Genomic DNA, 19,680 nt, shown 5'->3' with positions numbered 1-19,680 from the left:
CTCAAGGCCTCCCGCTGGAATTCATGTTTGATAAAAGAAACGACTGGTGAGACTGATTGTGAGCAGCACACGGAAGACGAAAGATGAAAAACGGAAAACCGAAGAGAGACCGAAGACCTTCGGCAAGGAGAAACTTTTGCGCGTCGTACTATTTGATCTTGAACCGTGGAGCCACGTGCACCGTAAATTCGAACGCTACGCGTCTTCGTGTGCGTCACCACGTCTACATATGTATGTATTTACGCGTGGTACGTTCATCCGTTTTGTTTTTTAAAATTAGATATCGCCCTGTGATCAAAATGAAACGTTATCGACCGAATAAGAAACGAAAGAAACGATCTGCCGAGCCGAATCAATTCGTACTTTGCACGTTCGTGGGTTCTCGAAACGTCGAACGATAGTTCTTTTTATCTATAAACCGACTATAAATATTGTATATTCACGAACCTTGCCCGACGAGGTCATCGTTCAGCTTTCAGTTGAACATAGGTAATTCTTATCTTTCGAAATACTCGAAACGAAGTTATTATTTTTGTCGCTACTACGCGTGATGCTCAGGCGTAGACATAGACAGACTGTTATTCGCATCAACTTGTATGAATTCGTTTTCGTCTTCGCGATAAGCAACGTGTTTTTTACAATTTATAGAACAGAGAGAGAGAGAGAGAGAGAGAGAGAGAGAGAGAGAGAGAGAGAGAGAGAGAGAGAGAGAGAGATCAAGTTGGCTGATAAACGTGATCACATATGAGTCACCGACAACTGGTGACCGATAATAAGTCATTAAAATTAATGAAGTGGATACTTTTGGCAGTCTCGCGTTCCAAGGCTGACGCAATTAACCGTCATGTTTAGGTTCTCTGTTTTCATGAACGCTCAACGACGTATGTAATTCCAACAATGGGGCACCATGTTTTTTACATAGTTTTTCCTTGCCGCCCGAAACTCGGACAAACACTCGAGGGTGTCGTAAATTGTTTACGGTACCGTTGAGTGCTTGGTCGAATGATTGTTTACAAATCTTTCAATGCCGCGCGTTGATATAATTACATGTGTACATAGCAAAAAAAAATTAGGGTAAAAGAGGCTTCCAGAGGAGGAATGTTTTGAAATTGGAAGAAAGTTACTTGAACGGTGAGTATCGGAAGTGTATTTTGTGCGATAAAAAGGAACGCTGTCCTTTAAATGTTCGGTTTGGCCAATAAACTGTTAGCTAATTTTTTTTATTTGCAGGAATATGTGTACATATCTAGTATCCGGTCAATCAACTTCGAGCCAGCGTCGTCGAACGTCTCTTCTTTTCTAACAATAAGAAAAAGATTTGAGGGCAAGGGTCTTCCGGACCGGAGAGAATTTGAAACGATGAGACGTCTTCCACAAAATCGATCGTTTCTCTCGTCGTACCCCGTAACGTTGTCACAGCTAACGCGCGCTCGATTATGGCACCGGTGCGATGATGCAACAACCACGATAACGTTACCGTACATCCAGCAGATTTGTCTACGTATCTACCAACTTCCTTGAAGTTGGTCCCATTCGTTGCAGTCCTGGCAAAATTCAAATTGAGACTATCTATGGCGAAAAAATGAATCGAGCGTGAACCACATTACCACCCGTTCAAGGAAAAAGATCAAAACATGCTTGTGGGTGTAATATACGCGCGTGTAAATACAGTACCCGGTACACAGGTACAGATAACGTTGAATTAAACGGTACTTGGTCAAACAGGGACGCGTCTCGTGACACATATACGTAGGTAAACAATCAACCGGGTTGCGTTACGTAATAATAATACGGTTAATAAACTTACGACGCAATAATGTAGCGATTATGCGGGCAACAAGTTCACGCGATGTTGGACGGTTGAATACAAACCTCGATGGCCGACACGAGCTTGCGCACAACTCGTGTGGAGGAATTACGCGTACTTTGTGTACAACAAGGTGCGCAAGCGTGTTACTAACACATATTCGACGCTACGTGTTAACTACACTACACTACAGCTACAGAAGCTGAACCGACACATATTCCCCCATCATTATTTTCTTTCTCCATGCCTCTATTTTTGTTGTTGTGTTATCTGTTGTCTATTGCTTGCCGATTCACATCGAACATTCGTCCGTAATGTAACTTTACTCGAGCAAGTATAAAAAAAAATGAAGTATTAACAAATGCTGTAAAATTTAGCACAATTTTTGCTGGTAATCGAGATATCGATTTCTTTTCGAAACAAGTAAAAAATAACAATAAGGAAGCAAACGATAGAGACGATAAGTACAAGATTGGGTAATGCTAGGTACATTTGGTCTCGAGTAGAATCGCATTTGAAAACACTGTGCGTCGGTGTGTGTCGTATATGCCACATACACGTATACACACACCGACTCACTTCCCGCTCGACGCGTCTACTGCGTTCTACCTTCTACGTTCTACGTTCTACATCGCGTCATGTTGTACGTGGCTCCGGCTCGTGGCCCATAGGCATTGTGCGCGCGCACATTTACTGCCGAAAGAACGCGCGCGGCGCGGCGCCGACCAACGCCGCGCGCCGTGATTACCGGCGTCATTTCCCGTACATTTATCTGGCTTTGTCATTGTCGATTAGGGTATAAACGATACCAGATGTAAACATCTCCGGTATCCCATTCGTAGAACATGCATGCAAACGCGCGACCGTCTATATTTTCAGGTGGACCTCAATAAAATATCGTATGACAAAGATGGCGCTTTTACCGGTGAGCTAATCTCGATCACGCCAGAACGATCAGTGACTCTCATGCATTTTTACAACGATACCGGAGTGTTGGATCAAGCATCGAATCCGGGTCATTGTTAAACGAACTTCTAGAAACGAAGGAAGACAATAGAAGACAGAGACTGTAGGTCGACAACTTAGGATACGAGTACATTGGAGCGGCGACAGTAGCCAGGAGAGCCAAGCGTCGAAATAGAACGCATACTTTTATAGTGGAAGCGTGCACATCGAAGCGGCACGAGTACTTACTTACAATTAGAACTGCGCTTAGCAGTCGATCATAAAAAGTACCGCTCTGGCCACGCTTCATTAGTATCGCAGCTCTGTTGTACTCATACCCTTATCCACTCGTCGACGTGTATCGAAACTGCGTCTTCATGCATATACATATACGTCGAGCGAGATATAAAATACGACGAGGGAGATCGAAGGAGTATCGATTCGTTGATAGTTCAGTTTGTAAGACCGAAAAAGCTTGCGTCATACCGTCCGATGTCCGATAGTCGGATGAACACTGCTCTGAGATGAGAATCTCTGGTCAGAGGGCTACGTGACACAAGGCGCGAATCTCGCAGCGCGTTTTCAGAGGGCGTCGACGAAGTCAGCCGATCCTACGTGGAAGCGACTGAACGGAACGGAACGGAACGGGTGGGGAGCGAGGCTAAGGTAAGGTACGGTATGGTTCGACGAGAAGAAGGGGAAGGGGACGGGAACGACGAAACTGAACAAGAGAGAAAGAGGAAGGGAGGGGGAAATAGAGAGAGAAAGAGAGAGAAAGAGAGAGAGAGAACTGGGCTCACACCGGGGACGAGGACAAGCGCACAAGCACAAGCACAAGCACAAGGTACAATCGGACAGGGGAATCGTTGATGCGACGACGCAACGCGGAGAGACTGGTGGGGATGTTAGTAAGCGGAGCGACCATCTTGCGAGATTCAGTCGGAAACCAGCTGCCGAGCACTGAGGGAAGGTAACCGAAGAGAACCGATGCGTTAGTCGAAGGATTTTTAATGCGCTTCCGAGCCCGAATTTCGCTACCCGCGAGTAAAACGGAGCACCGAGCACCGCGAGATTTTCGTGAACGGAGAAACCTTGGTTTATCCGGCGAAAATTCTCCGAGCAGAAGAGAAAAGGCATCGAGGGAGGTGCGGACGTAGGCGAGGTTTGTTGGCAGTCGACGAGTCGGGAAATAGACTTATTTCCCATCAGCGACTTGCCTTTTGGAGGAACGCAATCGGATCGAAGGTAGTCGAAAGAGAAATTTACATCGGCTGATATCGAACGTGGTTGGGAGTAAAGGAGCGTACAAGACGGCACGAGAAGAAACCTGGGACGACCAAGGAAAGAAACCAACCGAAAGAAGAAAAGTGTAGTGTCAAAGTCTGTGATAGTATTTATTCGAAACATACAAGTTACAACGCGTATCATCGACTACACAATAGCGCGGTTTCTGTCGTTCGAAGAAACCGTCAGAGCCAAAAGGGCACAGGAGAGTAGATAGCCTTTATATATTTATTTATATCTGTGATACCGACACTGATATACATCGATCTATCCCGGGAGTACACATCGGTAGAGGGAGATAGACGAATCGAGGAGAATAGAGTGGAATAGATCCGAAGAAAATAAAGAGGAAAGAAGAAAATACTCTTCTACACCGATATACATACATATATCTGTGGAACGACATTGTGCGTGTACAAAGCAATCGCCGAGTGCCTGCCTGGAACGAAGATTTATATCAGTATCTCTTAGTGTATATAGATGTTTTTGTATATACGACTGACTCTTTTTTACAATTATTGATACCGAGTTAAGGGAAGAACGTTCGTTGTTCGCGGAGAAAAGGGAACAGAAGAGGAATTTGGATTTCTGCGACGTTGATATCGTGTTCGAGGCAAAAATGGTGGAGAAAATCTTGGAAGAGAGAGAGGATGGATGTCTGGATGCTGGTAGAGGTAAGACGTTGTCTTGATTTTGTTAGATCTATCTAGAAGATTCTCGACTCACTGTTTATTCTCGTCGAACACGCGAAGTCCTCGAAACGAATTAGCATTTGGATTATCGCGTCGATTTAACCTCTCTTTTTCTTCCTTTTTTTTTTGGCAATCTAGTTTTGTCATTCGCATCGATCGTGTACATTCGTGTACATTCGCGTCGATATGTGTACATCGAACGCGTCGGTAGCCGCAAAATCTGTCGGAGTCCAGCAAAATTTTCACCTCGATGGCAGAACCAACGGAGAACCGAATCGAACAGAACGCTCGAAGTAGCTCGACGAAAGAACTTTCTCGAAGCCGGCAGACGGCTGATCGTTGTGTCGTGTCGTGCCTTGCTCTGCCATACCTCTCGCTCTTACATGTATGCACGCTTCGAATATAGCACGTACAAATGCAACGTACGTATCATTGTTTCATGACGCTCGAGAGTTTCCTCCGGGTCGTTAATTGCAATCAGAAATATTTCCCTACCTTTTACAGAGAATAAGTTCGCGAGAAGTTTATGTTTATCGGGTTCTTGTCATCAACTGTGCGTGTTTTGCGTTTCGTTGTTGTACTTATACACGAACGTCTTCGTTCTGTGAGCGGTAACAATCGCGTTAAGCAGTAAAAATGGCCACGCTATCATTTAGAATAATTTTTTACCTAACTATGTTTGTATATCTAAGAAATTGAAATGTCGTAAGCACGAGTAATAGTAATATAAGCTTCGTACGCATGAAACGAAATAAATTGTGTACAATAACGCGATTTTCGTAACGTGAAAATCTGATTTTATCGATTGGCCGCGTGTCATTCATTATGTATTTACACGCGTTTCTGTCGTCGCGAATCTTCCAATGAACTGGCATGCTCGCGTTGTAGTTGCAGAGATACATACAACTAAATACACGGTAGGTGCATCGGTAGATTGTTTTGTAACGTTCGCTCGGCTGATCGAGAACGCGACGTAACACGCGATGTTAGGCGACGCGACGCCTCGTTAACTTATTTTCGAGGGTCGAACTGGGTTAGTCGTATCGTTCCGAGTTCGACGCGTATCGCGAAGGGCGCCGCTAAGGGCAACCAACACAAAGAACGAACGTTTCGTGGCGGGAGGAGAAAGGGGCGAGAGGAGAACGCGTTGATCGCGACAGCGAGAAGGGGGATCGAGGATGGGAGAGCGGCAGGAGGAGGCAGAAGGGTCCTTGCGCGCCACAGATTCGTTGCCCCCTCCATTAAAGGGAAGGGTTCGTTTTCAAGGACAAAGGGATTCGCGCGGCGCACGTAGTATGTACCTACCTACCTACCTACCTACCGGCTTTTAAACCGTAGCGTAGCCGCGAAGTTATGTAAGCGAAAGCTTTTACAACATCGGCTGCGTTGAAGGAATGCAAACGAAAAATCAATTTTCCGGAAACTAGAATCCAAAACGTGTTCGTCTTCGCGCAAAGTATTATACGATCGGACAGGTTTCATCGGTACACGAGGTACAAGCTTCGCAATTAGTTGTATAAACGAGTCGTTGCTCCCCACGTAAATGCTAACGACCTACGCGAGCAAAACGAGAAACTGATTTCTCATCGGAAATTATATATCGGTGTCCGGGAGGTAACAGATGCGAACGAGCTTGGTACAAATGTATTCCTCGAAACCTTTCAAATGTTTCCCGAAGAAACATGTTTTGGAAGCACAGCCGATAACTAACGAACGAAAAAAGTAAAACGGGATGAGTGCACACGGTGCTTGCCCACCGCAGCGTCCGCAGCAAGGTATGCGTTTCGAACGTTCTACACTCTACACGAAGTTTTTTGATCGACGACGCCTCCGCCACGCCGGTTTGGCGGATGCAGCGACATTATCGTACACTCGTATCTCGCGTAAGATGGCGGCGTTACTTTTCTGTGCCAGTCATTGAACTCTGGATCGCGCACCGCCCGCGCCCGTGCTCGTACCCGTACCCATGCCTGTGCCCCGTGCCCATGCCCGTTGCAATCCGTGTAGAGACTGTAGAGACTGTATAACGAAACAAACAAACAAAATTATATTCGCAAACGCCGAATACTTTTCGGCAATCTAGCTCTTCATTAATATTTTAGCACTATTTGGAAGTTTAAAGGTATAGTAATTTAGGTCGTTGGATTCCGTTTTGATATCAGCTACAATATTATGAAGTCAAAAATACATATTGACTTTTAAAAATTCAAGGTGACTTTAATTATTTATGCATTAAAAATTTCTTTTTTAATTTTTCCGATTGAAATTTGTAGACTGCTGAATGTTGATCAAGTTTTGTTTAAAACATTTCTTTCTCAGATTATCGGAAGTGTCTGATAAATCAGGTTTAGGTTTTAAATAAACACTCAATCATTTTTAGAGTAATGGATTTTATAAATATAATTAAAAATATTTTATTTAAAACTGTGCGAGAAACATAATATTAATTATAAAAAACGAAAATATAATTTTTATTGTATAAGCAACAATAACAATTGACATTATACTATATTATTTGACAAATCATTATTGTCATCACTATTTTCTTCAACATCTTTCAATATTAATTGTTCGACTGCATCATCAAAATGTCAGAGGTTCGGCCGCAATTCAGGCGACACATACGGTTTAAACAATGATAACTTGTGTATCAGGACCGAACAGGATGTGATTCTTGCACGATTACATAGAGAAATGAACGCCGATAATAATGCACCTTGATACAATGAGGGCTCATTGGGGACTCGAAAGATATCCTTCACCAAAGATTGAAAACTTTGAAGATTCTATTTAGTTTATTGAGCATTGTTATTTCAATAAATTATAAATATTAAATCTTAATTCAAGAGATATACTCTAAATACATTTACAACTATTAATTTGCAATACAAATGGACACATAATATTAAATAGATTCTCCAGGCTTTCAATAAGAAAAGAGGTAATTTTTTCGGTGGCAAATAGGATTCATAAAATGTTGATTTTTAAATGCTTGTTCTAATCATAATTTTCAATAAATCTCATTAATTTCATCGTTTTCGAATGTCATGCACATTTAGGAAGCAATATACATTCAATAAACATCGATTTGGGCAACGTTGCTTTTTTACCAAATGAACAGCTAGATCGAGCGCGTGGACCAGTGTGCGATGTCTCGCTCTTACCGTTCTAACAAATAACGACGTGTAAACAGCGTGTCGTTTTCTCTCGATTCTCTTGAATTTTGTAATTTTCGAAGGAACCCAAACTCTCGATGAATCAGAACGTCAATTGGAGACCTTGACGCGTTATCAACCGTTGCACCATGAACGGTAAAGATATCACAAATTCGAAATAATGTATTCAGTGAGGTACAAATTTAATTGATTTTTGTGCATACAATGTAGATGAATAATAATTGCATGACTCATGTATAACTGACGCTACAGACGACCCGGTAAACAACGATCAATCGGATCAAAGCCGACAACAGGACAGGTATAACAACCCCGTCCAGACACGACGGAAACCGCGGATTTGATTTACATTAGCGTCTTTGTATTCGTTCACACCTGTCCGCGCGGTCCAACAATCGAAACGCAAATCCGCGCGGTTTCTACCGTGTCTGAAGAGTACAAATCTAATTGTAAGAGGGATCTAATAATACAAATCGATAATTTGTTTACGCACTCTACGCGTAATATCGACAAATCTCTTGGAACTGTATCGAACAGAACATGATCGCGGTTACAATTGCATCGAATTCGATGTTCGAAGTTCGAAAAAATTGCGACCATAATTCACGCGCATAATGCTCATCGGTTATCCATGACAGACAGGATAAATATTATAGAATGCGATAAGCACGAAACGAACGGAACGACGAACAACTAATTCTCGCGTCTTGGCTGATTCGAGTCGAACGACATCGCCGATAAACGCGCACGAAAATAAATGTCGACGCGGTTCAAACGATAACGAAAACATCGTAGCGTTGCTTGTAATTGAACGATCTGGACCAGTGATTCTCTGAGCGAGCGTTTCTATACCATAAATACACGTTACTAACCAATATCTAGATCGTATCGTAGAATGTAGATACATCAAAATAAACGAACGCATAAAAGAGAGATCAGAAATAAAATCGTTTCCTCAAAGCGTATCGGACCTCGACAGAGCTTTCGATTCGAATCGGAAACTATCGATCCACATGTATTTAGTGACGCGAAAAGTTGTTGATGACAAAACTGTGTATGTTTCAGAGGATACGAGTTGCATCGGTCGAGACACCGTGAACAATTCAGGGGAATCGATGAGTGCGGTGCAAGCTCGTCAGGAAGAAGCTAGGCGTAAAAGGCGCAAGAAGAAGCGTTCTGGATCCTCGTTGATGTCTTCTTGCTTCCAAGGTAAAGATCGATGGGAGAAGAAGTTAACGACAAGCAGACGACTGTCCGCGAAACCAACCATTACTTTGCCCTGTAAAGTTTGTCGTGGTTTCGCTAAAAGACGATATGAATTCACGTTCCGTGGGCGTACGCGGGTTCGGTATATAGCAGCGTTGCGTATGGTCAGCGCAGTGTGTTCTCGTGCTTGCGTGGTCTATGTGTGATTCGTGCTTCGGTGACTTGCACTACGCTCGACCATCTGACCTTGTACAAGTTCAGAACGTTCGAGAAAGTTCGACGCGAACCGTTGCGAATCGATCGCGGACGCAAGCTTGACTTCTGTTCGCGGTGCAATGGCCGACAACGAATTCGTGGACGCGGACGTGAACGCAAATGCGAATGAACGTATCTAGACAAGGAAGCGCGACCTAAACGATTCGAGAGAAGAATGTCGTATTCTTCCGCTGTCTCGTTCGATTCTGCTTTCGAAACAACCAAATTCCACGGAAGCGAGAGAGAAACGATTCGACGTACCCGTTCGTTGAAACACCGAATAACGATCCGACCGGTTTCTACGTGTTTACCGGTAACCAGCGACCGGTAAACCACCGCGCCGATCGAGTTCACTGGCTTACAGCGGTTACGTCATCCTGCTACGATCGATTCGTAAAGCAGTGTCGCGTTCGAGAAGCTTCCACCTCGCGTGTACCCTCGCGGCGAACCGAGCGAATAGAGCGAATAGAGCGAATCGCGCGAACACAAGCGTCCGCAACTGTAGGTATGTACTTACGTATATCTTGATAACTGGGCCATGGGATAAATCGTCGACAACGGACGTGCCGAAGATTATCTGCCCACCTTTTCGGCTCATTACCGTAGCGCGTCAACGTAATATCGACATCTTTGAACCCATAACTCCGATCATTTACGCCTAATATAAAAGGTAGAAATGCATAAAAACGTTAAGCGAAATGTACGATCAGTTTCGTTTTAAGTTAGAGCACAGAGATTCGTAATACCATCAGCAGCGAAATCTTAAATCGAAAACAATTAAATGTCTCTCGCAGGCGATATTCGTCCGACGCATTCTTGCGTCATCCGTGGCAGATGACAATTGGATACTGTTTCAATCCGACACGATATTGAGTCATCCGAGTTGACAAAGTGCTGACAAACGTTTTTTACTTGTTTGTTATCTATGTATAGACTAGTTATCCAGGGGCTCGGCAGCCTACGCTTTCAACATCGATAAACAATCGCTCCGCGTTCGAACGATTCGAATAACGCGACAACTTCGAGTCACGTTGTCTTCTGGCTTCTGTCTCGAGTTGTTTTCCTTAGGTTGAAAATTTGAAGGCGGCGCCGAACAGAATTCGAAATTTGAATTGTACTTGCAAGCGCTCGTTGTATCCGCGTGTCTAATTTCGCGGCCATGGCGTTTCGCGTGTCTGGGCGTTCTCGATTTCTTTCATCGTTAATTATATAATCGCGATGTAAGGTTCTTTTCGACGTTGCGCCCTGAATTTTCGATTGTCGAGTGAAACGCTGTGCACCGTAGAAACAATATTTGACCGTAAATTTAGCGCGCCCGCGCGGCGAACGGCGAGTGGTACCATTTTGCGACGTCGTCATTGTTCCCGAATTAATCCCGTGCCAATTTTACGTTTCGTGGCATCTTGGAGGATGGAAGGTAGGACCAACCGCGAAGAAAACAACTACGACTATATGCTACCACCACCACTATCATTTACCACGAAGACGCCGAAGACAGTACGGCTGCGGCGATGGTGGCAACGATAGTGGCAACGATGGCGGAGAAGAAGTTCACTCGTATTTGTCTGGTTTCGGTTACTGGCTGTGCGAGCTATGTTAGCTGTGTCGGCCGCCGGTGTTGCCAAGCAGAAGCGTATATGTTGGCGTTGTCGCGAGGCGAGAGGGAAAACAGTCCTTTGGAGGAGGGCGATTCGTTAGATGGGGAGTAGAGACGAGACACGGGCAAGGGAACAGACGAGAACGCGAAAAGAGAGTTAGGTTGACAGCAACGGCGCAATAGTTGCATCGCTCAGCAAGCCACACGCGGACAGAATATGTGGGACGGAAGTCGACGTGTTAAAAGGAGTAGGGACCAGCCAACGGAGCGGCGAAGAAACATCAAGACGCGAATGGAGAAGAGAGAAGGAGGAAAATAGAGAGAAAGAGAGAATAGCATGTACTTCGACCGACGATAGTTTCCACGACGGGTTACCTCTGCGTGACCTTAACATTGACTGCGTTACAAGTTACAAGTTACGCCTCACAACCAAACGAAACAAAATCCGGCATGACCGATGTTTCGTTTACCAGACTTTACCACATTAGAGACACTACACTGCTTCCAGTCGAGAAACACGTCGAACCAAAACACGAACCAAAATCACAATGGTTTTTATACTGTGTCTTACGCGCACACGCGCGACAACGGACTTAAACGTTCAACGATCAATGTCTTCGCCGAGGAAATCTCTACTTGCAATTGTTAAATACATACATATATTCGGTACGATTGTATACGAAAGAAAGATGACTGTGGCTGCGTAAAATATAACGAGAATTGTTTCGGAATCTGCAGGTTTCTATAACATTTTCGACCACGGTTCTTTCTTTCTTTCAGAACTGTACAAATTGACTGGCGAGGTTCTCGGGGAAGGCGCTTACGCCTCGGTACAGACATGCAGATCTCTCTACACGGATCTGGAGTATGCTGTGAAAATAATCGACAAGATACCTGGTCACGCGCGAACGCGCGTCTTCAAAGAGGTCGAAACGTTCCATCATTGCCAGGGACATCCGAATATTATTCAAATGATCGAATTCTTCGAGGACGAAGAGAAGTTTTATCTTGTATTCGAGAAGGTCAATGGTGGTCAATTGTTGAGCCGTATCCAAGAAAGGATTCATTTCAGTGAATGGGAAGCCAGTCAGATAATCAAGGAGATAGCCAGCGCTTTAAATTTCCTTCACAAGAAAGGTAAGATCTTTTCGCTTTTCCTTCTGATTTTATTTTTGCTTTTGTTTTCTCGTGGTAAAAGAAATAATTTGAACTGTGATCCGCTCTTTTACAGGAATCGCTCACAGGGACTTAAAACCCGAGAACATACTGTGCGTGTATCCTGATAAGCTGACACCGATCAAAGTGTGCGACTTTGACCTCGGTTCCGGCATCAAATTCAACAACTCACTGTCGAGTCCTGTGGCGACGCCGCAGCTATTGACGCCGGTGGGAAGCGCCGATTTCATGGCTCCGGAGGTCGTCGAGGCTTTTATCGGAGAAGCGAATTATTACGATAAACGTTGCGATCTTTGGAGCCTTGGTGTGATCATGTACATCCTTTTGTGCGGCTATCCGCCGTTCTACGGGAACTGCGGTACCGACTGCGGCTGGGAGAGGGGAGAGAATTGTCAAGCTTGCCAAGAGCTGTTGTTCACCAGTATTCAAGAGGGCAGGTACGAGTTTCCGGACAGCGAATGGCGATGCATTTCCGAGGACGCGAAAGATCTGATCAGAGGCCTACTGGTCAAGGAAGCCCATCAGAGGCTGAGCGCCGAATCCATTCTGAATCATCCGTGGATCAATCCTGGTCCTAGTTCGGTTGAAAACACCGAGAAATCTCTTACGACTCCTCACAACATCAGGTTCGTTATGTCTCTTAATCTCTCTTCCCCTATTGACACGCGCTATTTTGTCGTAACAACACACATACATATGTAAATACATGTAATAATCTCAACAAACTAATCCTTCGATTTTAGGAGGAATAATTCTGCGAGGGAACTTTCGACGTTTGCCGAATCGGCAATGGCTGTGAATCGCGTGGTACTTCAACACTTCTCCGTGAATCTGGAGGAAGTAACGGAGAACAGAGAGCCGAGATTATCAACTTCCTCCACCGACGAAGATAATCATCCGTACGGGCACATGTCCGATTCGAGCAGTGAGCTCTCCGAGCACAGTAAGCTTTGCGCGACCCATTCTTCCGGCGAGTTCGAGGCGAACGCGCGTCAAGAATGCTGCTCGATTCGTTCGAGCATCGATCTGTCCGATCCGAAGACCATCGGCAAGAATCGATTGATCGGGAAGGATTCGTCGCTGCATCAACTGTTCGGTTTGTCGCCGCCCAGCGAGAGCCGGCTGATGCAGCGTCGTCTCAAGGCCCGTTCCGACCTGCTTGTACGAGAAACCAACAAAGCGCCGGTGATCGCGTCTCCGAGTGGCTGAGCACGACCGACCGCCTTTCCACCTTTGTGCGGTAACATCTCCTTTCTTGGTAGCGTTATACGTTCGTATTTACACGTCTGCGTATAGGGATACACGAAAGCGTGCAGGCAGCGATCTTATCTATCGACGGTTTACCACGGATAGGCGACACGACTCGAGCGACTACTGCGCGTCCACGATCAGGCTGGTTTAACCACTTACGAGAACACCGACTACGATCCGCAACTCCAACCATCCAGCTGCGGTAACGGTACGTCGACGCGACCAACAATCATGATCACTATCACTCTATGACAACAATAATACTAACCAATGATATATACGACACGATACGCGACGCCGCGACGCGTCTAACACGCGGTGTTTAGTTTGTTCGTTAGCGTTAGCGCGCTCCAGTCAGTTCCATCTCTATCGTTTATCCGTTGTTTCACGGTGAGTCGTTCAACCTTCGCGCAATACTACGCGAATCGCAGATTAGAGTCCACGCAGATCCATCCATCGCAAACGTGTTTACAGCCAATTTTACTAGCATCAAGATCCCGAAATTTGTTTCGTTAACGCGTGTTTGGGCTCTGGTAGATCCAACAACTTTTGACGAGAGTCGACGAAAACTACGAGAACAAATTTAGTTATAGAATCGATAGAAAGTGTGACCCGTGCATTGGGCGCTTCCGATGTACGTTTCCGCATACGTAGATATCCCTTTTGTGTACGGTCGCTGTCATTCCAGTGGCCTGCATATGCATGCGACAACGTATGTGTATGCTCGTTGGTTGGCATCGATTCACCGATACACATCGGGTAGTACGTTTACATCGGCGATCGTGAGAGAAGAGATATGTCTCGCGGTATTCTATTTGATTCGGTAAACAGTTTCTTTTTCTTTCTTTTTTGGCTTTTTATTCGCATTACCTCGTTGTTTTCGGATGATCTCGAGAGATCGATGCGTCGGTTGGAGTTTCTCTCACCGCTCGATCGCATGTCGAAAAGCGCGCGGTCGAGTGGTGACGCGTATTCTCGAACCAGAAATAGCGATTAGCGGCGACAAATAAGACAAACGCGTTCTTTGGTGCATGTTACGAATAGTTTGCTCAGTAGGAATCTAAGGATGTAGTAGACAGTAAGTTCGGAAACGTCGCGAATATCATGTCCAAGAAAGGAACGAACGAGTTTTGCATCGAGACACAAGAATAGGGGTGATAATTACGGCCATTTCTTTTGTAAATGTCTTTTAAGTATCTTTGTAGAAAGTTTAGTACGTAAGAAAGATAAAAGATTAGTTTAAAGAAATAACGAAAAGCAAAAAAAAAAATGATTACAGAAAAAGTGTACCTGCGTCGTAAGGGTGTGGATGTGAGTGTAGGGGAATGAAGTCAGGAAGTAAAACGAATAGACGAAGGAAGGAAGGGATGTTTTGAAAGAGAAGAGAATGCAAAGTTAGCGGAAAGTATTCTCGGCGAATATATAGTAGATTATACGAAATTATCAATTAATTACCGTTGTGTATTTTTCTAGAGTTTTATCGATGAAACATCGTTTTATCGTATATCCGCTCACAGACGCAACCTCGTTGCTCGAGTGCCTCCGTGCGTTACACGTATACACGTGAACGTGTGAACACGTTACACGTTACATTTCAACCAACATCGATCTTCTCTTGATCATTTGTTCCAATTAAACCACTCGTTCTTCTACTGTATTTCCGTGGTAGGCGATTTCGGTTTTCGGTATATATATATTCCCAAAATTGATTGGTTTCGAGTTTCGCGTATTGTTGGTCCGCGCTGTGAGACGGGCTTTTTTTACTCAGGGGAGGTGTAACGATCCGCGCGTAAATTCGATTTGCTAATCGGAGATTTATCGCGTTCGAGGAAACCTATAAAGGTTACGGATAGAATTTAGGATACCGCAGGTGTACACGCTCCGAGTCGACGAAGCTGGCAGAAAGACAGAAAGAGGTCGTTGCTCGTTATCCGTTGTTCGTTGTTCTTCCTTCTTTCGAGGTAGCCCTGAAAAACGTTTTTTCTCGGTGACGGTCGTCCATGCCACGCGTTACAATTTTCCTCTCGCGAACCATCGATCTTTTCGAAGTAACATCCTAGAAGGTGTTACCATTGCACGGTAGAATCGACCGCTCGACTCCGTCCGAGCCTTCGTATTTCTCCCAGTCATTGAAACCAACCGCGCTTCTTTCAAGATTGTAACGCTCGTGAACGAAAGTAGAGAACCGAGACATGTTTACGATGCAAGGTCCAAAAAGACAAAAAAAAAGAACAAAACCGTATCGACGTCGCGCGTCGCTTATCGTACGTGGTTGTTCGTGGCATTGAACACGAAAACTGAATTAACGCGTCGCGTGATATTTATTGGTCTCGTTTTTGTAAGACCAAATATACATAATACAAAACGACAGCGGACAAGATTTTGTGACTGTCCTTCGGCTCGCTAAACAATCGCTTTTCCGACAGGTTGTAGCAACACGACTGTCGACGTTAAATCGAACGTACTATTGTTTAAGTTTTGAACGCGATCGATCGTTTACCAATCTCTTTGGTTCGTTTGCTTTCTTCTCCGACATAAGTTGAGCTTTTTCGGACGAGAAGACGATCGATCGATTCTTCGCGCGGTTTCTCGACAGAGAAACGTTCAGTCGCCGAGACTCGAAACGGTGGTTTCAAAAAAAAAAAAACATTCGCGTACTAAGTTATTGCAAAATTTTCTCCGTACGGTACACGGTACTCGATACGGGTAGAACCTAGACTCCGTGGACTGTTTTGACCGAGTCGAAAACGTCCAGAACCGTACTAGATTAACGGTAGAAAGAATTGGTAAACCGAAAGATGAACGCTAGTATAAGAAGTTCTGCAGTTCATTGAAAAGAAGCCAGAACACAGTCGGGAAATCTACGGCCATAACTCATAATTCATAATTCATAAACGCCTCGAGGTTGGATGTTCCAGAACCACCTCACCATTTTACCAGAAACATCAGGAATTTCTATATTCTATGCGAATCATTCCGCGGTAGTGCCCTCCACCGGCCAGTGGGTGTGGATCATCGACAGCCTGATTTTCTTGGCTTGCCCTCCTATATCGGGGAAGGCCACCTCTCGAATCGTCTGTTAAGTCTTCGCCCCGTTTCCAGCCTTCTGACGGCACTCTGAACAATTTGCCCGTGCTTAGTCTGTCGAGCAGAGCCCCCCTCTACAGGCGGGCGATTGCCTGCACATGTAGTCAACAGCTCGAATGTCTTGGTTCAATTTCCTATACAACAGTGATGTCGCATAGCATACAGGACTGATGATTCCAACGTAATATCAAGTGCGTCTGCGACGCTAATTAAGGGTGATCTTAAAGTAGCGGGGCACGACATAGTCTGAGAATGCCACCCTAACGTTTTGATCAAAAGATCTCCCGGAGGAAGCCCCTAATCACATCGTACTGTATCAGGGGTCTGGACAAATTCGGCTCCATGGTTATTTTGGACGGTTTTGTTGTTTCCGTTTCAGTCTAATAAATAGTCTTTCAGTTGTCGCTTTTCTCTATTTGACGGTGATTCCAGGGTGGCGTTTTCGTTCGGGGTGATCGGGGACAATTGTCTGATCCCTGATGTACCGTGTCGTCCCACAAGTGCCAGCGTTCACGCCCTACCGTCGTAGGTCACCGCTTGAGCGAATCATCGCCCACTCAACCTTGTTCATTCTCGCAAAAATGGCGTTATATCGTCACGTGTCCCATATTGCGCCAAGGAGACGATTTTCCTTACCGGCGCTTCCTGTCGTTCTGCCCACGCATATTCGACACCCGTGGGCTGTACTGCTGTTTCTTTTCTCGATCACGCGCGTCGTTGAATGTGTATTAGGACGCGAACCAGGAACAAATTGAACGACACACGGATAGATAGAGTAGAAAAACGAACAAAAAAACAGAATTAAGAACGGCGGCCTGTGGGGGGAGGGGGGTTGTTTGCATGGTATTAATATAAAAATGAGCTGTGCGTGTGTATGTGCGTATGCGAGTTTGCGAGTTTGCGAGTTTACTAGTATGCAAGTATGCGAGAAGAGCGAGACAGAGAGACTGACAATGAGAGAAAGAGCGATGAACGAGTTCGCGCAACGAGTTCTCGAATGAGAATAACAATATTAGCGTTTAAGCGAAGAAATAAACATCTTTGTAATAGATTCGTAAGGTTTCGTACAAAGAAAGAAACCGCTGTGCTATATACCTACGAATCTTTCCTCTCGGAAATGAAGAAGAGTTTGCTCACGGTACGATCCGATATGCGAGGCAAGCGTACAATTTATTTTCATTGGGTCGTACGCGACAGTTGACAACGATTCGAGATATTTTCCTTCAAACTTCAACTGAAACTCCAAATTCTCGGTTGCAATCGCAGATTTCAGGGGTTTGAGGACACCGGTTCTATCGATGTCGATGTGATCGTTCATCGTTCAAAGTCTGCGAACGCTAATCAACCATGATTGTATGCACACGATCTTGAAAGAACGTTTTGCTCCGTTTCTTTTCCTTTGAGAAAACAACAAAATGGCACAAACCGCTCGAAAAAAATAAAGATCTTGCGTGTACCACGTTCTTTTTCTATGGAAATTCGATCGATTGTTATCATTTGATCCTTATCGCGTTGTACCGTATCTTCGGGTGATCTCCGTCGAGCTGTGTATCCGATCAACCGACGAATTAATTGCCAAAAAGAACGACGCTCGTCCTTTTTCCTTGAAAAAGCTACGAAATCTTGTAAAATTCTCTTTTTCAAAGAGAGAGTGAGTGAGCGAGTGAGCGAGCAAGTAACAGAAGAACGAACGACGATCGTGAAGTGTAAAGAGAGGGAGAGAGGGGGAGAGAGAGAGAGAGAGAGAGAGAGAGAGAAGGAGAGAGAGAGAAAGAAAGAAAGAGTGCGTGCATTTCGAATGGGTGGTGTGTGGGCGTCGATCCAGTTACATATTTCCGCGTAGAAATGTCGAAATATCTGTGCCTCTTGCAAGGTATGTTTGGATGCGATTAAGAATCGGTAAAAGATGTACGAAACGAGAGACCATTAGAAAGTGCGATACGATCGAGAACATACAGCGGGCCATCATTGTTATCGTGCTACAGATCCGGCGAGTCTTACGAGAACTGTGTAAGCTTCCTAATAAAATAGCATTTAATTGAGACGTTTTGAAGCAATAAATCTGCGAGTGCCGTTTCTATCCTATCATCAAAAACTATTTCTCTTTTTAGTACTCAAGTCTTTCGTACAAACTCGAACACTTTGACGTGGCAAATTCACCTGAAAGGTGAAGAACGATTCGGAAAGGAGAGAGGACAACGTCAGCGCGTCTTGTCCTTTCGAGAAATGTCCTTTCCAGTACTTACTAGATATTTATTTCTGGCATGGTCGGAAAATATTGATCAAATATGCCCTAGGTATCTCCGTGTTGACGCTTGTTTCGGTCGACTCGTGTGACGTGTTTACCAGACAACAATACCGTCTCGGAAACGGTACGACTCCGAAGAAACACGACAGAATACGTGTCCGTGCATATGGTTTCTGGGTGAAGATCCCATGGATCATACCAGTTCTCACGAATCCGACTCGCCGACAATAAGGAGAATACCGGAAAAACCACCGTTCAAACTTTGCTTCTCCAAGGATCAGCTTCTCGGTAAATCGAGCGTACGCACTCTCAGAATGAATAGTACGCACACAAGTTTTCGTTTCATTCCTTTCGCAAATCGAGAGAAGAGAACGTTCCATTATTTGTAACCCGTGAAACGTTGCAGGTGATTCGATCGCGCCGAAATTCTACTCGAGGGAATGCGAGAACGCAAACGATCTGGACGAGAGCGACGCTATCGACGAAATTACATCTGGCAAGAGAAAACCCTCCACGGATACTAATTGTTACCCTTATCGACTTACTCTTACCAGTCACACGTAATCCTATTTTTACATTACATCTTCGCGTATGCATACGCGTAATTGTAGGCGTGCTATTAAATTACGGTACAATTTTGTTAGCACATTAACAAAGCTGTGACACCCACGCAACCAAACAATCAAGCAAGCGTAGACACATTTTTGTTTCAAACGTGTTTGAGCGATCGAGAACAGCTCCTCTTTGTTTCGCGCAGGTACGGATGGTGGCACCAGCAAGGAATACAACCGAAGGATTCCCGATTCAACTTTCACAAAAAAACGTCGGATCTGGTGCATTTTCAAATGAAACTGTACGCTGAAGATCGAAGGCTCGGCGTTGCGAAACATTAACGCGAGAAAATGTGAATTACCGAACAAACAAAAACGCAGTCCATTGGAAGCGCTGCGTTGAGA

At 44.8% G+C, this 19,680-nt stretch overlaps 2 protein-coding genes across 3 annotated transcripts in view; one reads left to right on the top strand and one right to left on the bottom strand.

Annotated features, from left to right (window-relative positions):
* The window catches only part of LOC143207916 (transmembrane protein 135), a 35,480-nt gene extending 32,113 nt beyond the window's left edge, over positions 1–3,367 (bottom strand). Inside the window, exon 1 of one of the 2 annotated variants that reach the window (XM_076421827.1) lies at positions 3,239–3,367. The gene's annotated coding sequence lies outside the window, so the exon portion shown is untranslated. Of the gene's footprint in view, positions 1–1,807; positions 3,207–3,238 lie in introns of those variants that run through there. The other variant, XM_076421828.1, reaches the window with a different exon arrangement.
* A 68-nt stretch (positions 3,368–3,435) lies between these two features.
* Positions 3,436–18,537, top strand: LOC143207912 (MAP kinase-interacting serine/threonine-protein kinase 1). Its single transcript, XM_076421816.1, has 5 exons — positions 3,436–4,710; positions 8,970–9,113; positions 11,743–12,099; positions 12,194–12,764; positions 12,882–18,537. The coding sequence occupies exons 1-5, from the start codon at positions 4,656–4,658 to the stop codon at positions 13,345–13,347; spliced, it is 1,593 nt and encodes a 530-aa protein (XP_076277931.1). The 5' UTR covers positions 3,436–4,655; the 3' UTR covers positions 13,348–18,537.
* The last annotated feature ends 1,143 nt before the right edge of the window (positions 18,538–19,680 follow it).

Source organism: Lasioglossum baleicum, chromosome 4, assembly GCF_051020765.1.
Source record: "Lasioglossum baleicum chromosome 4, iyLasBale1, whole genome shotgun sequence".
NCBI classification, from domain to species: domain Eukaryota; kingdom Metazoa; phylum Arthropoda; class Insecta; order Hymenoptera; family Halictidae; genus Lasioglossum; species Lasioglossum baleicum.
This window is presented reverse-complemented; position numbering and strand designations above follow the sequence as displayed.